At 35.5% G+C, this 23,783-nt stretch overlaps 1 protein-coding gene across 2 annotated transcripts in view; it reads left to right on the top strand.

The window, feature by feature from the left end:
* Positions 1-23,783, top strand: part of LOC114654151 (solute carrier organic anion transporter family member 3A1-like) — a 333,533-nt gene that overhangs the window by 274,978 nt on the left and 34,772 nt on the right. For both annotated transcript variants that reach the window (XM_051929431.1, XM_051929432.1), the window contains exon 6: positions 7,172-7,336. In XM_051929431.1, the coding sequence (XP_051785391.1) occupies positions 7,172-7,336 (165 nt within the window). The remainder of the gene's footprint in view (positions 1-7,171; positions 7,337-23,783) is intronic.

The following is a 23,783-nucleotide window of genomic DNA, read 5'->3' as shown; positions in this document are numbered from 1 at the left end:
GAGATCTTCTTCCCAATGTCCTCTTGGATCTTTGAAAGGTAGGGACTCTAATAAGATTTTATATATTGCGGAAATAGTGTTTGTTTCCTCGGAATTGAGCAGTATTTTTTCCAGCATTGTGGAGGGTGCAAGGTGGGGGAAATCGGGCAATTTCTGTTTAACAAAATTTCTAATTTGAAGATAGTAAAAGAAATGTGTAGCTGGGAGGTTAAATTTTGAACGTAATTGTTCAAAAGATGTAAATATGTTGTCTATATAAAGATCTCTGAGCATTTTAATCCCAAAACTTTTCCAGGTATTAAAAACTGGATATACTTGCGAAGGTTGAAAGAAGTGGTTCCCTTGCAGAGGTGCCACTGATAAAAGATTTTCCATCTTAAAATGCTTCCTAATTTGGTTCCATATTCTGAGTGAGTAAAGCACAATTGGGTTATTAGTATATTTGCGATAACTTTCATTTATTGGAGAGCAGAGCAGGGAATATAAAGAAGTACTACAGGATTTTACTTCTATTGCAGACCAAGCCTGTGTATGTGCATTTATTTGTGTCCAGGTTTTTATGGCTTGTATGTTTGCTGCCCAGTAATAAAACTGAAAATTAGGTAAAGCCATGCCACCTTCTGCCTGAGGTCTTTGTAGGGTCGCTCTTCGGATACGTGGGTGTTTTGAGTTCCAAATGAATGAGGTTATTATTGAATCTAACTGTTTAAAAAACGATTTATTGATATATATTGAAATGTTTTGAAATAAAAAGAGAAGTTTAGGAAGGATATTCATCTTAACAATGTTAATTCTTCCGGCTAGAGTGAGATGAAGGGTTGACCATCTATGCAAGTCTTGCTTAATTTTTTCCATACAGACGCCAAAATTTTGTTGATAAAGAGCTTTATGTTTACTTGTGATATTTACCCCTAGGTATTTAAACTGATCTGCTATGGCATGTCATTTATTAAAAGGAAGTTGCTACTTTGAAAGCTCAACCATATGACTGTAGTACCATAAATTTCACAACAAAAATTTTAACTATGATATACCTACATCCATTTCAGAATAGCTTTAACAGACCTGGCAAAACAAAAAATAGCAAAGGAAGAAACATACAAATCAAGCAGGTTTGGAACAGTTTTGAGCTTAGGCATTATTGTCTGTGCTTACTGAGCACCCTCAATATTTTACTTAGTTCATTGTGGAATAGCTGAACTGGCAATTGAACCTTATCACCTAAAGTTTCCACTATTCTGACTTTGTGGTATATTTATGACTTTTTACAATAAGACTCTTAAAGGAGTGGTCTGCATAAAAATGATCATTTTTGCATGTGTTACTCATTCCATGTTGTTTGTACATTTTTAATTTCATGCTTTTTTAACTCTATTTATTAAGAATTTCAAAAACAAAGTTAATCACTTTTCTACATAGTCACTTTCGTTTGCGATGCAATTTTCCAACGTCGTACCAACTTTTTGATGTCCACCTTCACCGTTTCCAATGAAAATATCAAAGTGCTGAAACTTTTTGAACATCCCTTGTATATGTTTAGGCTTATCATTATTGTATTTGTTATGTAAAAAGAATGAAAAGCACTTATGGTTTAGTTGCCAAAATTCACATTTTCAATGAAGTTCCTGTGTAAAAAATTGACTCTCCAAAAAAATTTAAATATTTTTGGCTCCCCACTAAAATGACTTAAATATTATTGAACGGAAAATTGGAATTAATTTGAATCTCATTTGAATACTTTAAAACAAGTATGGAAATGATCATGATAATATTTTGATAATTGTGAATTTGTGCTGTCATAAGAATAATCCAATGACATCAAAAAAGGTTTGGAGCAGCCACCCGTATATTATGCCCTGACTGCAAATGGGTAATTTTTTGAGAGCTATTCACAGGTCAGAGTCCAAAACAGAACTGATTTTGGTTGTTAAAGATGGTGGCTTTAAAGGCCAAGACAGGAAGTCATGTCATCTGGACCGGAGGTGCCATCCTAATATGCACCGGAACCGGAAGTGACACCATCATAGGCGCCAGAGACGTGTGGGATTTCCCATGGATGGTCTGCAGGGGATTGAGACAGAAAGCCAGTACACCTCGCCACCCCTTGGTCTGGCGTGGAACTTCTGTTATTCAGGCCCTTTAGCTGCCTCCCAATCGCACGTGTGTGACAGTGCCTGGACTGCCCCATGCAGTTTGACAGAGCTTGAGCAGTTTTGAAAAAAAGAATGGGTAAAAATTGCAGTGTCCAAAAGTGTAAAGCTAACAGAAACCCATCTACACCGACTCAAATTTGTCAAGGCTGCCAAAGGTGCATCTACTAGATGCATGAATACTTAATTATTTTGTTTTTAATAATAATAATAAATTTAGACATTTAACAGATGTTTCTGATAATCAGTGACAAATTGACTGTGATTAAATGTTGTAAAACAATAAAACATGAAAAAGCTTCAAATACTGTAACAGGTTAGGGTCCTTTGGCTAAGATGGTGAGTGAAGCTGGACAAGCAGTAATTCTCATTGTGTGATCATTTTTTTATCATTTTCAGAGAAGTATGGTGTATTCTCCAAATGTTAAAAGCTTTGATCCTCAGAGGAAATGCATTTTTTAAGGTCCCCAAAGTTCTTCTATCTAACTCACAACAGGCACTTGGTAGCTTATTCTATGTGCCCGTGGCTCTCATGTATCATCTTGTTGCTTTTAGGTTTTTTGGTACTTTGCTTTGTCAAGTACCAAAGTGATGAAGTGCTCTAATTGATTTACAGTGTGGTGTACAAAAGTAAAATTGAAGGACATATTTTTGGACTTTCTTTTTTTGTGCAAAGAGATAAGTTCAGAATTTTTAGCAAATGATATTGATGATCACAACAGGAGAATTGTGTGTTTGCATTATAATACCACTGCATCATAAAAACTATTAGTCAAGAATTTGTCACATTAAAGAAAAAAAAATTGGAGGTTTTCTCATGAGGTTCTTATTTTTATTTTCAATATTTAAAGATAAGACGTTAGGTTGCTTGGTGAAACCATATTGCTGTTGAATGAATGAGTGTGGATGGGAGCACATTTACCTGGTGGTGAACCTGGTCCTGAGAAAAGCCTGTGGCTCCATGCAGATTTCTACTACATAAACTAATGACTCATGGGATTTTGCAATTAATGTTAGAAATGACACCGCAAAAAAAGCATGTAGAATAGGAGCTATCATTATGTAATACCAAATTCACTACAGCCCTGTAACATCACTGTCAAAATTAATCATTCAGTATAAATGCAGACAAACATAGGATTTGTGTAGATGCTGCATATCGTGAGTATACATATCCTTAAATAGCATCTTGCTATGATGCTACATTTTGAGTTTGATTTTCGACAGTTTTGTTGACAGGGATTAGGCAGAGAAATCCAACAACTTTTGCCATTGCAGGGTTTACAAAACTCAAAAAAAGAAAAAAAAAACAAGCTTCTGGCCTGTAGTCTTAAACGAAGTCAAACCTATGAATTTAGATAGAGGAGAACTTCAAAAACATTTGGATCAAAAAAACAAAATCAGAGTTTCTTAATAATGATTATTAAACAATAATGCATAATCAAAAACCTAAGACAAGAGTTTAAAAATATTAATTAAAAAATGAGGACTAAAAATCTAAAGCATTTTTTTTGGTATACTGGAAGCAGCTGCAGAATATTTTACTGCCTTGACCAGAAAGGAGCATAAAATCTTAATGTGTGGAGTCAGAAAATGATGCCTCTCTTGAAAGAAGGAAGAGGAAAGATGGGTGAGCACTCAAAAGAAGCTTTTGTACTGTTCATTTTTTACCCTGACTCTCATTTTGTGAAAAAAAATGCCTTCACATCAGTTATGTGTCATAAGAGCCAAGAGTGTACACAGGAAAAAAACAAGTGAAAGGCAAGAAAGAGACATGTGTGGAGTGGCAGTTGACAGCATAAGTAGATTTAAAAAATGACTACATGGAAATTCTTGAATTACTGCTCCAGTAAAATATACAAAAATGTTTACTAAATATAAAAATCATATATATCAAATACAATAACATAGTAACTTAACCCTTTGTTCTTTCTGCCTCAGTAATAACTGATTTTGATGGTGTTGTAAATCAGAGTTGCAACCATGATGAAAAAGGGGTGTGAGGTTTACAAAATGTCCTGACCTGCCAAGACAAAGTCTTACACCAGGCAGCCAGACCCAACTACTATCAGTTGGCTTTTAGTCTAGCAGGCCCAGAAATGGGCAACTGACCGTAAAAGTTTAAAATACTTCAAATACTTCCAAAAAAACCCAAAATGATGTTCAAAGGAGGGGATCACCATAAATCTTTGGCTACAATAGACAAGTCCAAATACGATTATTATGTGTAAGCTAAAGTTATCCCACTAGCTTACACCTAAATTCCTTTTTTATGTCCTTTTTGTTCATTTTAGATTCTTTGATTATCGTTTATTTTAATATTATTTATTTTCTCTATTTTTCTAATTATGTATTTTATGCCAGTTTTGTTTATTGTTTAGTTTTTAAGTACTTAGATTTGTTCTCTGATGTTCCTAGTATTTTGTGGGTCATTCCCTAAGAGAATGGGCCATGTGTTCATCACTGTTGAGAGACTGCACCCAACCCTATAAAGGCTGATGGGAAATACAGTCATTCCCCGTTCACTGAATGCATTTTTTGTTTCGTTTTCTGATTTATTTACTGGGATCTATTTGTTATGGATTGGCTTTTGGGCAATTCCTGCTTGCCTCCTTTTTGAAATTTGAGTATTTTTTTTTGTTAATAAAGATTTCTTGTGATTTTCTCTACACCCAGCCCAAGTTGTTATGGTTCTCCCCCTTTGCTATTCCTTTTGAATTTAAAAGCCTCACTGCTATTTTGTGGGCTAATGAGGCCTTCAGACCCTGTTTTGCAGACTCTTTTTAAATGCCTCAACTTTCACTGTTTTGAGGAGCCAGAGAACAAAAATAAGAATCTTTATAAATTATGAGTTTATTGCAAGAAAGCAAAGGAAGCACAAAAAGAGAAAAAACAAGTGAAGAAAGACAAAAGGGTTTGCCTTACAAGGCAATCCAAGGCTAACAACTCCAATTTCTAATCCTATTCTCATACTCCGAATGAAGCTAGAAACGTCCAATGAAAACAATACTTCTAACAATGAACTTCTTCAACTTTCTTTTTTTGTGATTATTTTACATTAAGGAATCATACAATAACACACTGTAACCACAGAAGGCAGCAATAAACATCCCAACATGTTATAATTGCATTCTAAAAAGGGGATCCATGTAGGATTAAAACTACTGATACTTTTGTAGACCAGTGAGAGAGTCCAGACAGGCACAGTGAGTCCCAGGGGAGAAAAAGGAATAAGAAAATGGTGAGATTAAGGATTAAAAGTAGTGGCATGGTGCAAACCTATTGCTAACCAGCTCTGGACCAAGTGCGCAGCAGCTTGCCACTTCTTTATGTTGGAGCCAGATAATCTATTGATCTACTGTATACTGCTAAAAGTTCAAGTAAAGCTAGATTATAGAATGAGGATTTCACGAGAAGATTAGTTTAGCAAAGATGATACCCAGATGGAGTAACTATTGGATGAATTCAAGGTATGAGAAGAAATATCCAGGAGAAGAAATATATGAGGCAACAGCGGAGTATTAACAGAGAAAATATTGGATTGACAATTGGAAGCAGCATTCATCCAGAAATCAGAAACTGGAGAGCAGTCACAAAACATATAATATAGAAGAAAGTTCCAGGGACACTCAAAGTACACAAGTGACAAACGTGCTGCATAAGGCTTACAAGGCATGATGTACAGGTACTTCTAATGCTCCCAAAAATTTACTTGATGATCTTCAGTTTTATTCCATAGTCCAAAAATATGCTGTTAGGCTGTGTTGATACTGTATTTTGGCTATGTGTGCTCCAGGAGTCCACTCTGCAGCTGGTTACTGCTTTTTACCTGTTGTTGATGGGATACACAACAGTTCTCTGTCACTAAGCGTTAGAACATGGATGGATGGTGTGCATACAATATGAGGCTGTTCAACTGCACTTTATCTTCCAATGGCATTTATTCTTTTAACTCCTTTCCCTTCAAAAGTCTCTCTTAAGCCACAAAAGGTTTAAGATAAACAAACACATACTGCTGTAAATTATAAATATTGCAAACATAATAGTTGGACTGATCTATGTAGTTTTGTTTTCATACACTTTATAGCATAGACTATTAAATACAAATAATTTAACTGAATGCTATGAACAGAGTGGCATGGTGGCGCAGTGGGTAGCGCTGCTGCCTCGCAGTAAGGAGACCTGGGTTCACTTCCCGGGTCCTCCCTGCATGGAGTTTGTACAGTATGTTCTCCCCATATTTGCATGGGTTTCCTCCCACAGTCCAAAGACATGCAGGTTAGGTGCATTGGTGATTCTAAATTGTCCCTAGTGTGTGTGTGTGCCCTGTGGTGGGCTGGTACCCTGTACGGCATTTGTTTCCTGCCTTGTGCCCTGGGATTGGCTCCAGCAGACCCCTGTGACCCTGTAGTTAGGATATAGTGGGTTGGATAATGGATGGAGGATCTATGAACAGAACAGCTCATCTAAAAAAAATGCTAGTGTATTAGTTTGTTTATAAAATTTTTAAGCTTTTTATTCTTTTTTAATACCATTTGAAAATTGAAAAGTGACAAGCAAACTTTACATTTTGACATTAACTTAGAAGCAAAGTTCTGCTTTGAATAGTAATATTGAAGCTTATAGTGATTAAGGTAAGAAACGTAATGCAATAGTATGATATAATCAAATCCATGTCACAAAGACACTATAATTAAGATGTTTTCTGAATTAACACAGTGACACTCTTGCAATAAGTTACTGATGTTTTTATTGTTTTATATGATGTTAAAAAGGCTTATAATATTTAGACTACTAATAGCTGCTTATATTGAACAGGTAAGTGTTAACCAAAAATAGAACTTTTCATAAAGGTTACCTAGACGCAAGTGATATAATCATAGAGTTTGTTTTTTTTTTTTGATATGGTACCATGCTAAACTTAATTATAATGTCTTTTACTCTGAAACAGTGGGGGAAAGTTCAATAACATATATTTGAATACTTTTTGGATATTAATGAAGGTTTATTTGTCTTTGCAGCAATCCTAAATGTAACTAAGCAGTTGTTGCAGAATCCTGTTTTTGCCTGCATTGTTCTGGCTGCCTGCATGGGACTGGCAGCAATTGGTGGAATGTCTGCTTTTCTGGGAAAATATTTGGAGTCACAGTTTGGTTTAAATACAGCATATGCTAATCAGCTAATAGGTATGTGGATGCAGTGTTTTTATTACAAACTACATCAAGGTGTAGTTATGTTATGTTTTCAAATAAACAGTGCAAGTCAGCAGCAAATTTGAGAACCCTTTCCTGATGACAATTGAGAGACTGACTAAAATAAATTTTTTCTGTGTTTGACAAAATCAACATTGTTCTGGGGAGTTAGAAATTTCTATTTAATAACAATGATGAAGGTCTTATTAGCATATTTCATATAAAATTGAAATGGACACATTCACAATTCAGTCCTCCATTTTAAATTTAGGGTCCTTTGAGTCCATTTACAGCAATTTAAAACACAAACATAAGCACAGATCTGGTTAATTAAATGTAATTTGATAACACAGTCATTCATTTTGGTTTTATACTATCAAAAAAATTAAAAGTATTCCACTGTCATTACTCTTGTTGTTACTCAGACCACATACCTTTGTTTTGTCATGTCCCAGAGATTCATTCCCAGCAGCTTCCCCAGCAAGAGCTTTTTCATCAAGTTACTTAAAGGTTATTTTTGAAAACTAAACTAACAAAGTACTGATAGCCTGATGTATGCTACCAGTGTGACACAATGGTGCAGTGTTTAGCATGTTTCCCCAATGTCTTCGGGGAACAAGGATTTGTTCCAGGAGTATTAACTGGCTGTGTAGAGTTTACACATTCTCTTGGCGTCCACATGGATTTTCTCCAGGTGCTAAAGTTTCCTCCCACATTCCATGCATTAGGTTAGCTGAGAGTAGGTGTGCTAAACGACAGGCTGACATTTCATACCGAGTTCATTCCTTGTGCCCAGTGCTGTCTGTATGGTTTTGTATATACAGCTATAATGAAAAGGAAGAATTCTATGAAAATAATAACAAAAAAATAAGAATCACAAGAGTTCCTCTGTGAAGCTTTTGTCAGCAATCTTGGCAATTTGTATCAAATTTGCATTTTTCTTTTCTTTTTCTTCAATGAAGATATACTGTAGCTACATATAGTTGACATTCTGTTTGATCAAAAATGTTTCCTTAACGTTAAGAACAAGAATGTATGAAAATGTATTATTTTTAATTTAATCTGTCAGTGGTGTAAAATAAATTCTATAAGCCTGTATATCAGGGGTGAGCAGTGTTGGTCCTGGAGGGCCGCACTGGCTGCAGGTTTTTGTTCCAACCCAGTTTCTTAATGAGAGGTCAATTATTGCTGATGAAGCACTTATCGCTCAAGTGACATTTTGATGCTTCATTTTAGGGGTCTCGTTTGTTAAGGTTCCCCCACTCTTAATTGTTTATTTCAGTCTTAAACGGCCACATTCATTTTTTTATTAGCAATAAGATACAAATGACAAAGTACTCCGCAATTTCCATTTACACCTGTGTGGATTCATCACACACTTTCTGGTTTAATAAAACACTTATGAGAAAAATGTGACAGACTGCGAATTATCCATTTTAGGCTTCCAATCATTTGGAGGATGTCCCTGGAAAGGAAAAAATCAGCGACATAGGAATCTAACATTGCAGGCTAACAAGCCGTAAAATTAAATAAGGATTGGCAAGGATTGGTTTCTAATTAAACGATTGGGTTGGAACAAAAACCTGCAGCCACTGCGACCCTCCAGGACTGACTTTGCCCAACCTTGCTATATATGATAATGAACTTTTAAAGTTCTAAATATGAGTAGCACTTAACATCAGGCATGTGAAACGGCAGCATTGTTATGCGTATTTCAAAAGAGTGATTAGTCTCAAAATGTATTTATATATTGTATATAGTCAGTACCGCCACTCCCTATACGCAGAGTACGCAGTCTGCGTAGGGCACCAACTCCCAGGGGGGCACCATCCCAGCTGCTCAAAAAAATCGTTTTTATATATTATAATAATAAATTAATATTAATAATATACATATACAAATAAAAAAAAATATAAACGTATATATTGCATTTTACGGTGAACGCAGAGTAGGCTAAGCACACGTGATGACGCGCGCACCCTCACCTCTGTTACGGCTGCCTAACTAATATTTGGGGGAGGGGGCACAAAAGTAAATTTCTGCTTAGGGCACCCATTTGGCCAGCAGCGGCCCTGTTAGTAATTTGCAAATGTAGCAATACCATACATATGTTCTATAAATAGTCCCATAAATGCAGGCAGAGGAAAACAAAAACAATAATGGTTAGTGATTGTTAGTTCAAAACATAATTCATACAGAAACATTAGGTTTTTAAGAAGAATATAATATTGTTGCAATCAATAACAAATGGCTTCAGTTGCCAATGAAAAGAACAGAGTTCAGCAATTGAACAAGTCTTGCTGAGTATCAGTGAAAGGCAAAAACATCATATCTATAGATGCCCTAAGGTAGGCTGAATTGATCGCACTTACTTTTAGAAAAAAGAAGACAACAAGAGCTAAAGCAACGTTATTAAGATCTAAAAAACGTCTGTTCATCTCCAGAGAAGTGACCATTAGCCAGCCAGATTTTAAAATTAGATAATACAAGAGCTGTGTACTGAGTTCACATGTGAGTGAAAAGCATGCATTAACCTACAACAAATTATCAGATTGTAATCTGCTTTAAATACTTGTAGATGTTAGTTTTGTGGATTATATTGCTTCTGTATTTCTACATATAGCATAATTACAGCAAAGCACTGAAGTGTATGACATGTTAAATCAAATGGTAGATGTTCTGATACTGTCCCACTTGGAGTTTTATGTTTCTATTATTTTTGCTACTGGCATGTTGGAAACCCTAAATGCCTTGTATATTATGAAAAAACATTTGTAGTTTGGAATACAACAAAATATACCAGAATGAGGGTTCTGCTTCTTATAAACAGCCATACTGTGGATGATTTAGCAAATGTTTTAATGATTAGTATAAACAAATTTTCCCGATATAGTATATACTCTAATAAACAATGTGTGTAATACATAATTGTGTGTGTGATCCTGAAAGTTATTACATCCAAACAGCCTTGCAGCATTGTCTTTATTCAGGGTGTTAATCAGCCAACTGTAACATTTTTTCCATTCACTTAGTAAAGTGATTTGAAAATATTGATTACTAAAATAATGAAAATTGACATCAGTGCGTACCTCAGTGATTCTCAAAGTGTGTGGTGTGTACCCCTCAGCAGCCACCATGACACTACAGACAGGGTGTAAAGCACAAGTCCCAAGTTAGGAGTGTGCTAAAATTTGTAGTGGAAAGTTGAATTTACATGTTTCAAATAGAAGCAATACCAAACAGTGGCTAAGGTTTTTTCTCAGACAGCAAAACAAACGTGAAGCAAAACATGGACAGATTTTTGATAGGGACGAAAAGAAAAAACAGTTACATTTCTCAGACAAATAAGTCAGACGAAGCTGAAGTCAAGAAAATGTGAAGAGGTCTGTCTTGCTCTTGGGTTCACTGTCAGTGTAGCCCATGATGAGGAGACACCGTTGTGTCTTCTATGACTGAAAACTCTTGCAGCTGACAGTATGAGGCCAAACAAATTAAGAACATACATAGAGACATTCCACCCCTGCTACTTCAATAAACCACTCAACTTTTTTCAGAGAAAAGTAAAAACATACCATGAGCAGAGTAGGCACTTTGTAAAAGCTGCAACAGTGAATACAGTGAAATAGCCTCATACAAAGTCACGTGCAGAGTTGCACAAAGCAAGATAGCACACACAATAACAGAGAAGCTAATTCTTCCCACAGCCTTGGTTATGGTGTCATTTATCCTTGATGAGACTAATGCCTCAAAACTAAAGGCTATCCCACTATCAAATGACACGCTTATAAGACACATACTGTATATGACATTTCAAAAGACTTGGAAGAAAGACTCATTGAAAAGCTAAAACAATCGAATTTCACTTTACAAGTTGATGAGGCCACTTCTTGTTCGTTGCTTATGTGTGTTTTGTTGATCTCGATTACTATGTCGGCTTTTTAACAGATGGAGTACAGACCATGTCAGAGAAGAGAAGTGGATTGCAGGCACTATCAACAGCATCTCTCCAAACATGCAGTAGACACGCTGCTTCATATACAGAGAAGCATTGGCATTAAGTAAGATTAGCCCTGAGCTATTTGAGGTTTGACCAATGTTATTAGTGTGGTCAATTTCAGACCGGCAGTCCTCTTCTTTTTGTGAGGAGATGGGAGCTGAGCATTCAGCTGTATTATTTCACAGTGGAGCAAGATGGATGTCCTGAGGTAAAATGCTGCAAAGAGTCTTTGAGCTCAAAGAGGAAATTTTGTTTTTTTTGAAGGAGGACAGTATGCTTGACACTGCAGTCATATTTAATTTCTTCAATTTTTGATGAAAGTTGTGTATCTTAGTAGTATATTTGGAAAGTTGAATGATTTAAATCTGTAGCTTCAGGGCAAAGACAAGCACCTTCCTTACCTGGCAGACAAGATCAGTACATTTATTCGAAAGGTGAAGATTTGGGACAGGAGGCTTGTTCAAGAGATTCCAGATTCTTTTGAAAATCTGAGTGCATTTGCTAAAACCGGTGATTCCAGAGACACTAAAATGATTCCCCGTGTCAATGAGCACATCTCTTCACTGAGAGAATTTTTCCAAAAGTATTTCCCAAACAACCGTGCACAGTATGACTGGGTGATAGATTCCTTCAATGAGGCAACATCTGCTGATTTCATCTCTCCTGGAGAGGACCAGCTCATTCAGGTGACATCTAATTCCACCCTGAGGCTGAGGTTTACAACTCGGAAAATGAGTGATTTCTGGCTTGTTGTGGAGAAAAAGTACCCACTCATAGGACAGAAGGCTGTGAGCATTCTGCTTACTTTTGAAACATCCTATCTCTGATAACTTGCATTTTCAGCTGTTGCCTCACTGAAAACAAAACACATATCTAAGCTCAACTTTGAGTATGACTTGAAAAGATGTGCAATGCAAAACAGGCTCAGACAGTCACCAATAAAATAATAAGACTTGAATTCTTGCAAAATGACATTTTCTCTTCTTGACAAGTAGCTGCCCTTTATTTTCAAGATATTTTTTGTTTTGTTTATTTTATTACTATTATTTTATATTTATTTTTTACACTGGTTGTACTTACTCTTTATCCTCCTAGCAAAGGTAGTTGAAGTTCATCTTTAAAGCATTTCCTTCTTGCTCAATATTTTTGAAAAAGCACACAGAGAGTAATCAAGAAATTTAGTGACAAAAGAGACACAAATTTGTTTTGATAAGCATACAAAGGCTGTCCTGCATTTTTACCAGCACAAAATAAACTATTGAAAGAAAGGTAATAGGAAACCGGCAGTTGCTGTCCATGTTATTTCAATTTAATAAAACAAAATCTTGCTCATCTTGTTTCTAATGTCAAATTACTTATGTACATATACATATATATGTGTGTGTATATATATATATATATATATATATATATATATATATATATATATATATATATATATATATATATATATATATATATATACAGTGGAACCTCGGTTTGCGAGTAACTTGGTTTACGAGTGTTTTGCAAGACGAGCAAAAATTTTAATAAATTTTGACTTGATAAACGAGCGAGGTCTTGCAGTACGAGCAGTATGTATACTCTTTGTCTGCTGAGCGTCATGTGATCACAACAAAGCTGATGGTTCTTCTCTCTCTCGCTGTGGGATTGTGGGCAATCGTCTCCTATTCTCCGCCTGAGTCGGCGTGCTTCACTCATAGTAAACATCCGTACGAGCATATACTGTTTACTGCAGCATTAGCATTGTCACTGTCTGTGCGTGCGCACGCGTGTGTGTGTATGTGTGTGTGTGTGCTCGCGCGTGTGTGCTGTAACGTGCGAGTCCCCGTCTTGCACACTAAAACACAAAGCTGAGTCTCAGTACTTCAGCAACACCAGCTTTATTCAGCTTGAAACAGACACAGCAGTCAGGCAGGGCCCTGTGCATTTATAATGTTCCTTGTTCCTTGTATCACCCATCGATGGCAGGCGCTTATAGCATGTCCGCGATCTTTTCGGATTCACTTTTACGGCGAACTGCTACAGCGCTGGGAGGCTGCAATTGCTTTGGGACGCTCTTCCGTGTGTCGTCCCGTTGGGTGCAATCCCACAAGAGTTTAGAAACTCACTCACACCAGCCATGATTCTTTTTCAAAGGTAAAGTGCAGGTTAATTTGTTTTATGTATTTTTACTTTATATTTTGTATTAATCATTTTTATATGAATAATTTTGGGTTGTGGAACAAATCATCTGAGTTTCCATTATTTCTTATGGGGAAATTCACTTTGATATACGAGTGCTTTGGACTATGAGCACGTTTCCAGAATGAATTATGCTCGCAAACCGAGGTTCCACTGTATGTATGTATATATATATATATATATATATATATATATATATACAGTGCATCCGGAAAGTATTCACAGCGCATCACTTTTTCCAAAATTGTTATGTTACAGCCTTATTCCAAAATGGATTAAATTCATTTTTTTCCTCAGAATTCTACACACAACACCCCATAATGACAACGTGAAAAAAGTTTACTTGAGATTTTTGCAAATTTATTAAAAATAAAAAAATTGAGAAAGCACATGTACATAAGTATTCACAGCCTTTGCTCAATACTTTGTCGATGCACCTTTGACAGCAATTACAGCCTCAAGTCTTTTTGAATATGATGCCACAAGCTTGGCACACCTTGGCCAGTTTCGCCCATTCCTCTTTGCAGTATCTCTCAAGCTCCATCAGGTTGGATGGGAAGCGTTGGTGCACAATTGGATGGCCATATATAACAATATATTAAACTGAATATAAAATATAAATCAAGGAATATTATGCGCAGAATGTGTAGAACATGACTAGAGAAACTAGACCTTGACAGTGCTATTAGGGTTCTTAAACATTTTAATCTGAGAATCAGTACAATTCTGAGACCAAAGAAGAGGATTATTACCATAACGACAGCAGAGCCAAACATTGACATATAGCATTGACCACATAATAAAAAAACAGTAAATGTTTTTTTTTCTATTTAAGCATATTTCTTACATGAATATTAATAAATAGAAAGGTGGAGAGAAAATATATTGGTAAAAACAACAAACAATAATTATGATTCAAACCTGAATAGATTCCCAAGATACAGTATATCACTGCCATTGTAAATGCTTCATGGCCGCTTAACTCAATCGCTGGACTCAAGTCACCAGATAAGGAAAAAAGAAGTCAAAAAATAATGAATCAGTGCAATTTCTTTACTTTGTCTTAAATTTCATTATTTAAAAAAATAACGTTTTAAAATGAGCTCCATGATTAATGATACATTCTTGTAAATGAGCCTGCAAATTGTTCAGCACATTCCTGCATTCTCTTAACAAGTCAATTAACTGAGAACAGAAGTGTTGAGTCACATAGCTATGTTATTCCTAACAAATTAAGCAATATTTGTATTTTTATGGGTGATAGGGTAAACCTTTAGAAGAATGAAACACTCCAGTTTGAATGTTTTATCTTGTCAAATGACACGGTCAGCGCCTCACCCTTTCAATATTTTCTGATGTTCTTGCATTTCTCAGTGGTCCAACAAATATGTCTTTCACACAACCAGTAGATTGAAATTTATCAAATTCTTTTAGAGTTACAAGAAGCAATGCTTCCTTGTCAAAGGCAGGTTAAACTTAATAAACCCCCACTCTATTGACTCTCCCTTCACTACACCTCAAAAATCCTTACATATTTGTGCTGCACTTGTAATTTTCAATATTTTAAACTAGAACCACATTCCCTTCACCTCACAAAGCTTGCCTGTCTTCCCCTTTCTTACTTTGCTTGTCAGTCATCTCAGTTTGAACAATACAGCGGTAGTAGTGTCCTGGGGAATATTTATTATATATCGTACCATAGAAACAAAAGCTGTCTGTGATGCATCAGTATCGTAGTTTATAGGATATATCTCAGACCACATACTACTACTATAAGAATATGCTAAATAGAGGATGGAATGCCACTCACCACAAAATCTGTGCTTGGAAAAACTAAGATTCAGGTACTTGTTTGTGAGGTGAGGTAGATTGCCCACTTTCCCATCATCCACAGACACAAACAGCATACAATTCTAATGTTCACTTCAGCACATTCTCTACACTACTCAAACTACCTACCTACCAGTGAAGTCCTTACCTTTGTTCACGTGGGTCGACCCTCAGAATCAATTTCACGGTCTGTAAAAACTTCTGAAAGACATAGGTTTGTCCTACCAGATGTCCCTCTAGCAGCCCCAGATATTCCTGAAGCCCTAGGTCCTAGTTTATAGTAAAAGGGCCAGACACACTTGAGGTTTGTGACATGTCCTAACCTCCATGACTTAACTAGAAGATGACTGTCTGGGGAAACTGTCCTAGCATTTTGTCCATTCCCATGAAGTGATTGTTACTTTAGTGCCTACAGGAGAACCATCTCCCTGCACCACAAAAGAACTTTTGTTTCTCAGCCTTATCCCATTTTTACCCAGGAAAGCCTTGAACAACCAAGCAATCTTTTTCAAAGTGAATTTTGTTACCTTATATATTTCAAATGTAAAGGAGAGAAAATGAGTATTTACCACTTCAGTTTCTCCCAGAAAAAAACTAAACTTTTTTTTGAGTTTTGCAATTGTAGAATTTTATGCAAATTGAAACTTTGCTGTTTCGTTCATCCTGCACACTTCTCTAGTTTCAGTTTCAAATTGTCCTTCAAGCTAAAAGGCACCTGCTAGTTCTCTTTTCATTACAGATGCACGGTGCAAATTTAAAAGGATTTTAGCAGACATTGTACCTGTGATTGACATCCTAATAACATTAAAGAAATTAACAACATTTTACAAAATGAACATCACCGATATATACATAATATAAAAATGTGAAAATTAGGAAAATAAACGTCAATATCATTCACTGACCTGTAACTTAAAAAAATATGTGTGCCGTTTTGATTCTTGGCTGCTTAGCGAAATTATATAAACTGTGTTATGAGAAATTAGATACTTTTAAAATTAAAATATTTCTCAGATCTTTTAAAGGCAGTGTATACATAAAGCAATGGATCTGTATGCAGTTCACAAGAATTATACTTAAAGTATTTTCATTATTGTTTCGTAATGTTAAAAAATATATATCATTTTGTATGAAAATGACACATTTACCCAAGTGCCATCTGACAATAAACTGTAATTGAAATTATTCTTTATAAAAGCATAAAGTGAAAGAGAGAGGTTAGGTTAGGAGCACATACATTTTATTTATTCATAGGCGCCTTTCTAAACACTCAAGGACACCGAACAATAGATAAAACATACATTATTAACAAAACTAAAATAAACAAATTAAAATCAGACAGAGCAATTGTAATCAAAGAGAAAATGCAGTCTTAAACAAATGAGTTTTAAGTTTAGATTTGAAAAATGAAAATGATTCAATATTTCTAAGCTCACATGACAAACCAACTCAGGATCCCAAATTAGGACCCAAGTGCAGCCATGCAACACGTGACACCTCCGCACCACACTAGTACAGATGGAATGGAACAGTGTGAGGTTTTCTATGGTGGCTGAAGAGCCAATTTTGCCACCAACCCCCAGGTTTTTCCCTGCAGGTTGGGAGCCTACATGCAGGGCTGGATGCAGATTAACATCATACCCCAAAGTGAAAGAGCCATCAAAAAATAATACAGGATATATTTTCTTAACAGAAGTTCATCAAAATGAATGCAAAGGAAAGACAAATCCCAATAAAAAAAAATACCCAAAACATTCAAAGAAACTATATTTCTCTTAATAAGAAAGGAATTACACTAACAGTAAACTATCAACAAGAAGAAGATACCTACTCGGAGTAGAAGAACCACATATAAAGAAGAAAAACTCAATAACTCAGCAGTGAGACTGAAGGGCCTCCCTTCGGCGCTCAGGTAAAGGGAAAAAGTAGGGAAGGATGTTTAACTAGGAACAAATTAATAATCAAATAAAAGAAAGCTAATGAAAAACAGCTCAGTTAACATGAACAGAAAGTCAAAGTAATTTACAAATAAAAGAAAATCAAATAAAAAATAATTAACAAAACTAAAGCTGAGGACAAAGCCCCAAGAAAGATCTGTCTAGGTGTACTTTTTTACAATGACGATAAAAACTGTGACTACGTCCCTTTCATCATTATAAGCCATCCATCCTGGATACCAAAAACATGGTAACGTCTGCATCCAAAGAATACAAATATAAACACAAAGAAAATAAAATGATAAATCACAAAAACCGGTGAAACCAACTGTTTCTGTTTCACTGTTTGGTAGAAATCCTTTTGTGAAATTATTGATATGTGCATTTAAAATGCAGGTTTGATCACCACTGTATTATTTGTGCCTTTTTGAATTACTGACCTTGCATGGAGGTATGTGTATTTTCGCTGGATAGCAGGCACCTCAGGCTCTTATGCCACAAAAGTGAAAATTATTTTCTTTGTTAAATAAAGAAAACCAACAAGTGCTTTTCCACACTGGCAATAACTGAAAAACAGTGACCAAAGTTGTGTAAATCCTATTAATTATAATGAGACACTTATGGTTTTATGCATAGACAAAGCATGGTCAGTGATCTCAGACAGATGGATACTGTTAGTCTGTGGAAATGGTATCTTCTGTCATATAATCACAGCCGTGATGAGCTGAAATTATGAACTGAGACTACGCTTTTGATTTAGAGGTAATAGAAAGAAAATCAGCTTCTATGGCAATACTCTTAGTCCACAGTGACAATCACATTTGAAGAGGGTTTTAATATTTCCAGTGTTGAGCAGTGAGAAGTTCCAGAACTATGCTAAATTGGATTTGGAGGGCTTAACCATGAGGCTTCACAGGGATGTGGTTCAGATTTCAGCCCAATCATTTTCCATGTGAGATGCACATTTTTTCATGTTGTGTGGGTGTTCTTCAGGTTTTCTGGTTTACTTCCCCATACCTCATCTCTAAAATGACCTTGTGCAATAGGCATGAGTGTGCATCGTAACAGACAAGTATCCATTCTGGGGTACCTTGTGGATGATGCTAATGGGATTGCCTCCAGGGTCACTGTGTCTCAGTTTGTGGCCCAGTGTGGTGGATTTCAGTTAACTTTGCTGCTGGTTCTAATTATTAATTTTAAGTATTACCAATGTTGATCTATGTGAATATTTTTTTTTCAAACAAGTCTAATGAGAATGCCACTAAAAGTAAATGGCATTTAAATAATAGGGCCCAAAATAAATAAATAAATAGAAAGAAAGTAAAAGTAATTTGAATAAACGGTTGTTCTTGCACGGCAGAATTGAAATTTAACTACAACAAGGTATTTACTGTCATTATCGTTCTAACACTGGCATGTATGAGCTTAATTTATACAGTTTAGTCTTTGTGACAGCCCATTTAAATTTTTAACAATAGAAGGAAGCAGCTGTTTACATTTATGTCTGTTCTAATGAAGATTGCTCTGCAATTTGGCAGAGTTTTTCATGTAAACATTGGCATCCAGTGAAAATACTTAATTCTGCAAATAACACTTAACGTTTCAATAAGAGACCACCTTATTTTGTAAAGCACTTTGTGTTCATGCTTTCTGTAAAAGGTGTTACATGGTATCTGAAATTCTGATTGAATGATTAAAACACCCTCCGGCATCCCACAAATCTATAATGAACTAAACAAGTTCATCAAGAAATGGATGGATCAGTCAAAATATGGATCAGTGGAAGTATAGATTATTAAATAAATACATGCAAATGCAACCACCTTTTTATATTTAACTAGGGAAGCAAATAGCATAGCATATACCAAAAAAGATGTTTCTTCAGTGAAATTCCAGGCATGTCATGAGCCAGTATTGAAATGGAAGGAAATCCAAACAGAAAAAATAATATATATCTAGAAAATTGCAAGTAACTTCAGTTGCAGTTACTTGTGAAAATATAAATAACTCATAATAAATATGCTATCTGCTGTGCGCAATAAATAAACTATGATTCATGTGTGCTATTTTGGATTTTGGTGGTCTCTAGCAGGTCATGCAGCACTTACTACAGAATTTGTTTCCTTTAGAAGGCCTTTTGCCATTTCTTTTATCTTCACAGGAGGAAGGCTTATAGAAAAATGTGTGCTTATTTTAGCAGGTGGTACTATAATACGCATCCTGAGTTGCAAAAAGAAAGCAAAGAAAGAGGAGGTAGTGGGTTAACTGGTGAGAATGGTGTTTGTTAATTAGATCATTAATTCCTAGTACTTAAGGTACTCACTAGCGAAAGTGGAAATCTAAGAACTTAAAAAAATGGTAGGAGTAGTTTTGAACAGTTTGGCAGGTTTTGAATTGTGCAGAGAATAACACAGAGGCCAAAACAGTACTAAAAAAGGATTTTGCAGGGACACCAGGCTAGACCTCCATCCTTCCATCTATCTCTAGTGTCCTCGTAACCTTGAGCTATCAGAAATTTGGGTTGGGTGGTGCTTTCTCTTGGTGGGGTATTTTTCATTTTGTTCTTACATAGCCCAAAATCAGTTATTACTGTTGGTTTCCCTGTATAGCATTTCTATTTAATTTTATCAGTAAAAATTTGATCACAGAAAAATTAGATTTTTTTAGAGATATTTGATATTGTTTGCAGATGTCTAACATTGGTCACCATAGTCTTCTCTTCAATCAGAAACTTTCATTTCTGTTCTGCAGTAAAACATGAGATTAACTACTTTTGAGTATTCCTAAAATGGAGGCACAGCAAAGATTTATCCGTGTTTTGAGTATTTATTATTTTAGTGTTATTGAGGGCTGAGAATTAACAGCTATTTCTATGAACCTTTGGCTTGATTATTGACAAAGACTATTTGATTTTGGTTTGGAGCTCACCTATTTTTTCTCTCATTCAGTATTTAGCCTCCTTGCCTGTCCAAGACACGTTTCTGGTTTGTCCAGCCATCAGGCATCTGGCTTAGAATTAAAGTAATCTAAAGACTGCATCGAGGAATACCTTAGTGTTAGGGTTTTTTGTTTCTTTCCTACAATTTTTTTTGAGTTTCTGATTGGATGCTTATTACTTTCAATCCCCAATTCATTCCACCTTAATCTCTCAGATCATAACAATCAATCCTAGTCACCTAATTCCTCTCTCTACAATTTCACTTAATATCTACTGAATAATCCCTGTAATTGTTGAGAGGTTTTTGATATTTATCTCTGAAAAGTTAAGAAAAATGAAAACTTAGACCATTCGTTGTTTCACTATATATTTAAGTTTATTTTGCTGTTCCAAATACATTTTAACCACCTCTTTGACCATATTTTTACTTTTAAACTAGTGAAAGACTCACTCTTGTCTTTCTAAATATCCTTTTTAGCCATTGGTCTTATTATGGCATTAGACTAGATACTGAAAATTGAGCAAGATTATAAGTAAAGCATATACTGGACGTAGGAAATACAAATTTTAGATATACTGTATTGTAATTACTTAATGAGAATTAGAAGGCATGCTTTATGATAAAGACTTATGGCTCCTGCTGGATATGTCACTGTACGCAAAAAGACAGACTACAGAAGGCTAATAGAATACTGTGTTACATAGCACTACATGTTGAGTACAATTCATGGAAGATTAAGTTTACTATGCATAATGTATGTTTGAGGCCTCATCTGTAATACTGTATGCAGTTATGGTCTACAAATTAAGAAAAGAGCATAACATCATTAAACAATGTCTACAGAATAGTCAGTAGACTTACTATATGAACAGCTGGGTATGAGATATAAGAAGAGATTCAAGGAATTTAAACTTTTCATGGATCCAATACTGGTTTCTATTTTTTCTAGAACCACATGAATCTCGCTGTTCCAGGACAGCCTTCCAACCAATCAGATATAAAGTTAGTCTCTGACATCATAAAGCAGGGGCTTCACAAAAAGATGCCCAAAAACCACTGTTCAAAAAGAAAAGACCCTTCCTTCATCTTTCATTAAAATTCAAACAATATCCTTTGAGTCTGGAGGAAAATTCGTCATCAGTTAAATTCTTGAGGTAAGAAGATTTTTTTAATTAAACCATATAAAAGCATGGGCATTCGTGCATACACTTCCCTTCCCCTACTAATAGTCATCCTAGGAAATTCTCCATAAGTTATTATGTACACATAATTTATTGAAAATGAAGTAAAACAATCAATTCTGACTTCAATGTATGGCACATATTGGCAAATTAACATTTTAAATGCAATTAATATTTTTGTAATTCCTTGGAAAACCTGAAAACTCAAATTTTACCAATGGCTTTCAGGTCTTTAGGCATACCAAGTTCCTCTATACTATATTAACAAAAGCTGAAATGGCTTAAGACAGGGGTGTCCAACTCCGGTCCTGGAGTGCTGCAGTGGCTGAAGGTTTTCATTCTAACCCTTTCCCTAATCAGTGACTCTTTTTCAATACTAAGTAACTTCTTTTCCTTTCATTTTAATAGTCCTGTTTTGAAGGATTCAGCCCTCCGAATTGATTATTTTCTTTATTAAATGGCAGCCAAACAGAAATGAGATGTGAAACAAGCCAACAGATGACCAGCTAATTCAGGGCTTCAGACTTCCACCACTTTCACTTCAACCAGTTTCTTAATGAGAAGCCGATTCTTGCTGTTAATTAAGCTCATTATTTAATTCCATGGCTTGTTAGCTTTCATTCTGCCACAGTGACATTTCCAAAACGGTTGACTTCATGTTTTGTCTAAGAACATCGCCAAAACGTTTTAGCGACCTGAGCAGATCAGCCATACTGAGACCTCCACCTTTCATTATTTTCAGATAGTGTGGTGAGCTGGTCATGTGGAAGCTCATTTTGTGTCTCATTTCTGTTTGGCTGCTAATTAAGGAAAAAGAAAGAGCTGAGGGGTCCGAGTCAAGTTAATTAGGACTAAGGCAAAAGAAGTTAGCAGCAAAAACTGGTCACTAATTAAGAAGATGGTTAGAATGAAAACCTGCAGCCATTGCAGCCCTCCAGAACTGGAATTGGACACCCCTGGTTTATGGCAACTATAAATAGGCCAGCAGTCTTTTTCCCTCTAGAAGTAACCAACAGAAAGGCAGCCTTACAATTGTAACCTTTTGTATATGCCAATGAACATCCAGGTTACATGTAAGTGTTCGCTTGAAATCAGCAACACTGAAAGGATAACTGAAACAAGTGCAATATACGGGCATCTAATACAACATCAAAGTACTTCATTATGTTACTATTAATAAAAAGGTCTTCTCTGCCAAGTTATTGTATTTACATTTATATGATCTGTGTGCAGTTTACAGTACAAAAGGGATAAACATATCCAGAAGTAAATGAACATATACTGGAAAATATAAATAAGTTTTCTAAATACCTTAGGTGAATTTATAGAAAAAAGAGCAAAATAATAACTATTCCAAGAGCTAAATCAGTAAGTTGAAGGACATAACTATCATTATGTGGCCAAGGCAGGAATCTTGACAGTTTTGATTGGCCTTTTCACATGTGTCAGACTTCTTACTTTTTTTAAGTAATAATCACAGTCAAGTTGTAGAGATGTAAAATTATACATGTTTGCTCTAAGATGAAAAGCGAAGAAGTGATGGATTTGGTGTGTCATATCTGACATTTTCGATTCACTCATGAATCCACTTTTTGAACCTTCTCAGTCCATAACTGAAACTATCCTATCATTACCGTTCACAAAAGAGTAATCATACCTGGATGGCATGTTAGTCCATTGTGGTTCACACTGAATCACACACTAAAATTTACTTACACACAGTCACTGTCCTTAATTTACCTAACACATATATTTTTGGGATATGGGAGGAAAACCGGAGAAAACCCATGCAAACATGCAGAAAAAATGTGAACTCTACACAGATGATAATCAACCTGGAGCTGAACCCAGTTTCCCATGGAGTTTTGTAGCAGTAATATCACTAATTGACCAGTCATACTAATTTTGCAGGAAGATATAAGACTGTTCTTTATGTGATTTATTTCTACTTTTAGCTGTTTGGTTGTGTTACGAGTTCTCCATTAGGCTGACTTGCCAATATACAATAATGTAAATATTGGGCTACTAGTATGAAAGCATTTATTATTGTGTGATTATGTTTCATTGTCATTGCTTCTGATCTTGTGGTACTCTGGACACAATTACTTTTCTTTATTCTACTTCTATTGTCTCCTTATGATGATAGCACAAGCTCTGGTCACTATCTTTCTCAGTCTTTCAGTAACAAGTGGGTAGTCTATGCCCACTGAGCTTGTGTTTAAGATTCATCTCTTTTTTACATTTATTTAATTAGGGTAATGTTTTGTCAGTCTGTGTTTTGATAGTCATTCTCAAAATGCCTAATGCCTTTATTAACTCAGCCAGTGTGTATACAAAAATGGTGTCTTTCTTTTTGGATTATCCGAGCAGCCG

The sequence above is a fragment of the Erpetoichthys calabaricus genome, chromosome 7, assembly GCF_900747795.2.
Source record: "Erpetoichthys calabaricus chromosome 7, fErpCal1.3, whole genome shotgun sequence".
NCBI classification, from domain to species: Eukaryota; Metazoa; Chordata; class Cladistia; order Polypteriformes; family Polypteridae; genus Erpetoichthys; species Erpetoichthys calabaricus.
This window is presented reverse-complemented; position numbering and strand designations above follow the sequence as displayed.